The following is a 7410-nucleotide window of genomic DNA, read 5'->3' as shown; positions in this document are numbered from 1 at the left end:
AAATCAATAAAACTTTAACATTACTAAAGAAAAACTGATTTCGAAAGTGTGCCGTGTCGTCAAAAGCCCCTTTAACTGGCAGCAACGCCACCTTTAACTCCGATTCATAGTAGAAAACATCTGACGCCGAACGATACAGGAAGAACTGGGCTGCAAAATTGAAGTTGGTTAGAGCCAATGGAAATGTCACCTTTTGTACATTAAGCCCGCCTTTGTACGAAATGAGCCAATGGGCGCTCAGTATGGGAACTTCCGCCCCATAGACAGAGCATGTTCCATTGTAGGATTTCTTCTGAAAGAGTGCCGTAATCGTTAGAGGTGCACGTCGTTAAATGTGTAATTTAGTCAAAGTTGGTTAGAAAGCTGTAGCCGCCAGTGTTTTTATAGCTCGGAGTTGCAGATAGGTTGTTGTCGTACGCGCAGAAGCGACGGCTGGTTACAGGGACGAACTGCGGCGGTCTCACCGAAGGAATTCCTACATCAGCGGCAGCTCATCCACCTTGCTGCACCGCTAGCACAGGAGCTAGCCAGTGTAAGCGGAGACTGACGGCGCCAGTCTGCCGGAGATATATACGAATATGTCTTCAACCTATGGGAGCGATCGTGTTTTTAAATAACTTGCAAATCTGCATCAAAACATCAGGGGCTGTTAAATTTACGCTGTAGCCACTTAGCCAAGGTAGCTCGCTAGCTAACGTTGCCAGAATTGTCTTTCATAAAAGGGCAACGGGTGAACAGGAGACTAAGTGTCCCACCTGACGCTGTTTGTTTTTTGTTGGCGCTCCTTTTCTTAATCGTTGAGGTTAAAGCAGGCACATCGTTACAAGTACAGAATGAATGGGTTCAGCACAGAGGAAGATAGCCACGACGGACCGCCTGCTCCGCCGTTTTACGGTCAGAGCTGCTGCCTGATCGAGGACGGAGAACGCTGCGGCCGGTCTGCTGGAAACGCCTCCTTCAGCAAGAGAATCCAGAAGAGCATATCACAGAAGAAGCTCAAACTGGACATCGACAAGAGTGTAAGACAAAGCATGTTATTGTGTATTTTAAAGTCTTGAACAGAGTGCGGGGGGTGGCTGAAAGTTAGTGGAATCTGAACAGCTGTCAGCTAATGCTAGTTAGCCGGTTAGCGTCAGTTATTGTGACCACAGAGCTTCCCGGTCCTGCTGGAGGTAAAGTTAGCAGACTGTGGTGGTCCTGCTTGCTGAGAGATTTAGCTGTCATGCTAACGTTAGCTGTGCTCGTTACTTGAGCGTCGTGTGGGATAGCAGTGTCCCGAACTCAGAGCTTTCTGTCGTCGCAACAGTTTTCTCCAACACGCCCCCGCCGCTGCTCATAAAATGGCTGTTGCCAGGGAAGCTTAACGAGTTGCTAAATGTCAGTCCAGTTATAGCAACAGTCGAGTTTTAATGCCGGCTGTCGACAATTGTTAAAGTTAAACGCCACACCGCATCGCTACTGTGTGTCTGCTGAAGAGCTTTGCAGCCACTTGGCTTCTTTTATGGCAGTTATTTAATGGCACGCGCTGTCTGATACGCATTTATTACAGCTGATTGTGCCAGCAGTTATCACGTGGTCTGTGTGAGCCCACAGTGAGAGACACTTGTTGAGACGTGAAGCAGGGACTTTTTTAGAAGTTCTCTTTTCATATTTTGCTTTATTAGTCCTGGCAGTTATAATATCTCACAGTATTTAGCAACAGACACACTTTACTCGGAGTGAGCAGATATTATAGGAAGTTACTTTATTGAAATTATTGGGAAATTGTTGTTACAGCACCAGGATAATCAATAAAAATTGTAGGGTCCATAATATATCAACGACATCGTTAAAGTAAAAGTGCCTCAGGCTATAGTGAGGACCTCATACTGTTCCCAGCCCCAGTTTTGTCAATTTTTTGCACAAAGATGTCTGGGAATAAGACCACTGAAACTCAATATTGTTGGAGCTGACAGGCTGCCTTGTAGTTCCACAAATACCGGTTTTGTTTACTGTGTCTGGGAACAAAAACGAAAGCATTCTGTAGCCCAGAGCGACATTTTCAAGCAAAAACAAAAGTGACAAAACGGAGAAAATCAGCAGATTGGCACATTTGAAGAGAACACAGTCAAGCTTTTGAGTATGCCCTACTTTAAAAGCTGGAGAAAGTTTTATCAGTTATTAACAAAAACAGCAAATCTGGATCAAAGCGAAATTCCAGTAATAACAATGGCAAACTCTTTTATTTTCATTACAGAAATGAGATTGTGTATATTCTTCCTTTTAGTCAGATTCCCTCACACTTTGAGAAACACTTTGGTTCAAACAGTTGGCGAATGAGCAGCTCATGAATGGTGTTGGCATTACAGCAGCTGCTGAATAACACAAACATATGGCAGGTTTACATAGCGTCCTTGTGTGATCTGCTGTGCAGTTTGTCCACAACACTGAAAAAGATTAAGAAGAACCTACGGGCCCCAGTTTTGCCCCGTTATGCACAGCAGTGTCACATCCACGAGTGTACAGGTGTCTGTTGTTGCTGCATCAAGCCACTCTGCATTCTTTGCTCCTCACTGTGTCCACTCTCGTTTGTGTCCTGTGTGTTTCCTACAAAGTGGTGGCCGTGGGCATGTTGGTGATTTGTTACACCCACGCGTCAGCTCAGGGAATGAGCTTCTATTCATTTGTGTTTGTGTGTTAGCTCTCCTAGTTTATTCATGACATGCAGGGACTCGAGTGACACGTCATACAGTGAAAGTGTGGCCTTGAGGAGTTTCGTGCTTATGATCACACAAAGATACAGGGATTGTTGCATTAGAGGCTTTCAGCTGAGACAACACAGCGTAGAGTCACAGTTTCAGTGTGGAGGTCTTTAACGAGGCACTTCCTGTTTTGAGTGACACATTTTGGATGATTTCAGCGTGGCTGCAAACAAGAGGCTTAAAGTAGAAGGGCAAAAACAGAAGTGTTGTTTTGGTTGACATTAAAGCAGAAGCTTGAGAATAATTTTGAAAAACTTTATTAAACAATCTGGAAATGACCGGTGAGACTGGTGAACCTAAAGCTTTGCATTAATGGACTTCTCCCATCTTTTCCCACAGGTGCGACATCTCTACATCTGTGACTTTCACAAGAATTTCATTCAGAGTGTTCGCAACAAGAGGAAGAGGAAGACCAGCGATGATGGAGGGGAATCCCCAGATCATGATGTGGAGGTGCCCGAGGTAACAGGAGTGAAACGTTAATCATTATAATGATGCAGAAGCTCTGTTGTCCAAGTATTCAAGTTTCTTTCCTTGCTTTCAGTGTTTTCCACGTACCTCCTGTTTAAAAGCTTGGCTTGTTTTGTTTCTCTAAGCAGTCCATGGCGAACTTTGAGGAATGCTTTGGATGATTTCCCTGCACTAGTCTTAGTTTCACTTTCTTTACTGACTTTGCGACATATACATCAGTTCTGCAAACATTCTAAGCTTGATTTAAAAAAACAAACAAAAAAAAACTCAGTTATAATTTATCCACATCAACACTCGTCTCCAGAAGAACTCTGGTTTATCCAGATGTTGCTTTGCATACTTTATGAACATCTTTATGCCCTCTGTGTTTGCAGCAATTCTTCCTGCTCCATTGCAGCCATGTGGAGGCGTTTCCCTGTCTCGCTGCCTCAGTCAGATTGTCTCTTTTTGACTTCAACAGCTCCATTTATTTAATAACATGATTGACACCGAGCTTTGCAAGCAGGGAGCCCTTTAATATTGTTTATAAACTCCCAGTTTTTTAGGCATCAGTTAGAGAGTGGATGGGATTGACAGGAGTATGCTAGCTCCCCTGAGCAAACCAAAGATTGCCATCTAAGGTGAATGTGTTAATCACTCACATAAGACTGGATGATGTGACCACAAATTAGTATCACTGTTTTCATTAAGATTCAAGTGGCTTTGTGTATGTCACTATATTGTTTACAATGTGTTACTTTTTTTGTCAGAAGCACATACAATATGTAGTACCTTTTTAAAGTTATAATTGAAAAAAGAATCACTTCTGTTAAGCAAAATTAAATGCTTACATAATGTTTGTGCAGCAGTTTTAAAGTGAACCTTTAAACAAACTTTATTTCTCTCTGGGTAAAAACACCTTTTCTTTGCCTCACCTGATTCCATGTCACTGTGTGGGTGGAGCTTCTTACTTGTTTTCATGTATTTTCATGCTGCATTGACCCACTTTCTCTCTGTGCATCATTAAAGTTTCAGCTCCTTTAAAAGCTGAAAAAGAGGCAGAAGCCACTGGGAGCCTTGCATAAACCATGGAAAGCAGGATTAAAATCACTTTGAACCGACTCACTGAGTCCCTGCTTCTCTTGGTGATTTCAGGTGGACCTTTTCCAGCTGCAAGTGAACACGTTGAGACGCTACAAGCGACACTACAAGCTCCAGACCAGGCCCGGCCTCAACAAGGCCCAGCTGGCAGAGGTAACAGCAGAACTGATGCTTTTCATTTAGGGTGTTGTGTACCCTAACGCTTTCATCAGGGAGACTACCGTGAGAGTGGATTTGGGTTTTTAAATCCAGTACATCTCACTCATTTTTCTTTCTTATATTGAATTTTCACTAAAGTGCTCCTTAAAGATTTCTTTGGGAATGTTGATCACTGAGCTGCTCTCATTAGTGTATGCTGTGATATAGGAAGTGTTGGTGCTCCCATTCAGCTGTAATGGGAAATTGTTAGACTGATTTCCCAAATCGACAGGTGGACTCGGTGCAGCCAGCTCCGCCCTCGTCCTTATAATTACCTTCTGTGCTTTGCGCTCCCGGTCATCCTGAGATGGGGTCAGCTGGGGTCGCATGTGGTGTTGGGCTAACAGTGGGAATGAATGAAATCAAACTGGGCTGTAAGTTGGATGTTTCCCCAGGCTTTTAGTCACATTCAAACCCTCCTATTAATGAGCCTACCACATCATTAATAAAACACCAGTCAACAGCCCCACAACCAGTTACAGCTGTCCTGTGTTCAGCCGTGTTCAGGAGAACCACAGCAATGTGAGGCTGTGCAGAGGATGTTTGTAAAAGTCGAGGTAAAGAACACAAATGGCTATTTTTCAGGGTTTCGTTTAGGCCCGGTGCTTTTGGTGATCGATGCTTTCAGTGCAGACACCGCGAGGACTGTTTCCAGTAATTATAAATTCACTGGAGCCAGCTTTGTACTTTAGTGTTGTTTTCACTCTGTAAAATGTTTTTGTTCCCTGAGCTATAAATTCAACTCCATTTGCTTTTGATTGATGCGTCACTTGGCCCTCTGTGCAAATGAATAACCAAGAAGAGGTTAAAAGCACCAACTCTTCTTAAAGCAAGGATTGTAGGTGTCCAGAGGGCACCTGTGCATCATTAAATATTCTTAAGTCAGTCAGTTTATTAATCATATAATCCAAGTTTCTTCAGGTGTGAGGCGGAGTTTTTCTGGGGAATTTTCTTTTCTGGCCGGTAGAACCGGCGTAGAGACTTTAGTTAATGTTTGTAAGAGATGTTTACATAGTTTTAAACAACTTATTAGTCAAAGCTGATTAAGAGGAATCACGGGGTTGCTTTTTTTTTTTTTTTTTTTTTTTTTTTTATTATTCAAATCAGGCAACAAAGTATGTATCTCATTTACAGTGACATATTTTTTTTTTCTTTTTTCCCCCTCCCCTCCTTCTTCTCCCCCTCCTTTTTACATAAAATATAATTACCATTATATAAAACATCATATATCTATGTCTATACATACACATTTATATATCTAAATAAGTATATACAAAGGAGGGGGAGAGGAAAGAAAAACCCAAAACAAACAACCCCCCCCCCCCCCCCCCCAAAAAAAAAAAACAAAAAAAAACAAAAAACAAAAACAAAACGATACACCTGCCCAGACCAATGTGTATAATCTTGGAGCAGATATGGGAGGAGGCCATCCCTCCCAGTTTTACTTATTAAAGTAATCTATAAAGGGTTGCCAAATTAGGTGAAACTGTTTAACATTATCTCTCAATGAGAATTTAATTTTCCCCAACTGTAAATGATACATTGTGTCTCTTAAAGCAGAATGAGTTGGGGGGGCTTTATTTTTCCAATTTAGAAGTATATGGCATCTTGCAAGCAATGTTATAAAACTCAGAGCACGAATTTGTTTATTATTTAAATATTTAACTGTAGCTACACCAAATAGTGCCATTAATGGGTCTGGGGGGAGCTGTTTTTTAAAAATATCAGACAAAGTTTTAAATATTTTAGACCAGTAGGTAGCAATATTAGGACATGTCCAAAACATATGTGACAATGAGGCAGAATTCTGGCCACATCGATCAGCCCCTGGAAACATCCTTGAAACCTTCAATTTAGACAGATGGAGCCTGTGCAGGACCTTAAATTGTAGTAGTCCGTGCCTGCAGCAGACAGAGGTGGAGTGAACCAACGGGGGGTTGCTTTTTGAAGAAGTATAAAGTCGCTCTCATTTTTTTGGACAACAATGGAGCATTTCTCAAATAATAACTCCCAAAAAAGCTGCTCATTGTCATGTGACTGAGTCATATAAACATCATATCAGAGGAGGGGCCAACTTAGAAGTGATCAACTTTTAAAGTTTCTCCAAATGTGGCTCTAGGAAAACTTGGGAAACCAGTGCGAGATATGGAAAAGTTAAATTTTTCACAATTGTGGAAAAATGAGAAACCGTGTCTCCATGTTTTCATTTACAAATATCACAAACTAATCTGGATCCAGATTTAATTTAATGGTGTGAAGGAAGATTTCAGCAGTCTCAGTCTTTTCTCTTACCAACCCTGAAACAAACGATGTACATCGCTTTTCTTTTAACCGCTTCCCTCTTTCTCTCCCGTCTGCAGACGGTGAGCCGTCACTTCCGGAATATTCCGGTGAACGAGAAGGAGACGCTGACCTACTTTATTTACATGGTGAAGAGCAGCAAGAGCCGCTTGGACCAGAAAGGGGACGGTGGCAAACCGCTGGACTAAACTTCCCCCACAACAATCACAGCGGCAGCTACAACCACCACAACAACAACAACTGTAGCTACAGACAAAACCAGGACTTGAGTAACAGCTCCTCTGCACCCTCCTACTCCCCTCTGAGAACAGGACACGAACTGCTGTTGTCCTTAAAGGACTCAAAATAGAAATCCAGGGTGAGATGAGTTCATTTTGGCTTTTTGGCCCTCTTCTCAGAAATGCAATCTCTCCCTTTTGACTTGGCCCTCTCCAAGGTATTCCCTGATTTACGAAAGCCAGGACCATAAAGACTGCTGATTACAAGGACTCACTCTGCAGAGTTTTATGTCGTCATACTGTAACACAACTGTGTCTATATGTACAAAAGAACAGCGTCCGACTCAAGCGACTTAGCTGAATGCAGTATCCTGCCTTAAGAGTCAAAAAGATAACAAAAC

The 7410-nt window shown here is 42.3% G+C and overlaps 1 protein-coding gene across 1 annotated transcript; it reads left to right on the top strand.

The window, feature by feature from the left end:
• Positions 1-260: 260 nt before the first annotated feature.
• On the top strand, positions 261-7105 carry sap30l (sap30-like). Its single transcript, XM_006785137.3, has 4 exons — positions 261-1019; positions 3081-3203; positions 4347-4445; positions 6851-7105. Exons 1-4 carry the CDS (start codon positions 834-836, stop codon positions 6977-6979), a joined length of 537 nt encoding a protein of 178 aa, XP_006785200.1. The 5' UTR covers positions 261-833; the 3' UTR covers positions 6980-7105.
• The last annotated feature ends 305 nt before the right edge of the window (positions 7106-7410 follow it).

Source organism: Neolamprologus brichardi, chromosome 10 (assembly GCF_056152115.1).
Source record: "Neolamprologus brichardi isolate AB-2024 chromosome 10, ASM5615211v1, whole genome shotgun sequence".
NCBI classification, from domain to species: Eukaryota; Metazoa; Chordata; class Actinopteri; order Cichliformes; family Cichlidae; genus Neolamprologus; species Neolamprologus brichardi.
The sequence above is the reverse complement of the archived record's forward strand: the minus strand, read 5'-3'. Positions and strand labels throughout refer to the sequence as shown.

Coding starts and splice junctions, on each gene's coding strand:
- sap30l (XM_006785137.3), top strand. CDS start 834: ATGAATGGGTTCAGCACAGAGGAAGATAGCCACGACGGACCGCCTGCT. Junction 1,020..3,080: donor AACTGGACATCGACAAGAGT/GTAAGACAAAGC, acceptor CTTTTCCCACAG/GTGCGACATCTCTACATCTG. Junction 4,446..6,850: donor ACAAGGCCCAGCTGGCAGAG/GTAACAGCAGAA, acceptor TCCCGTCTGCAG/ACGGTGAGCCGTCACTTCCG.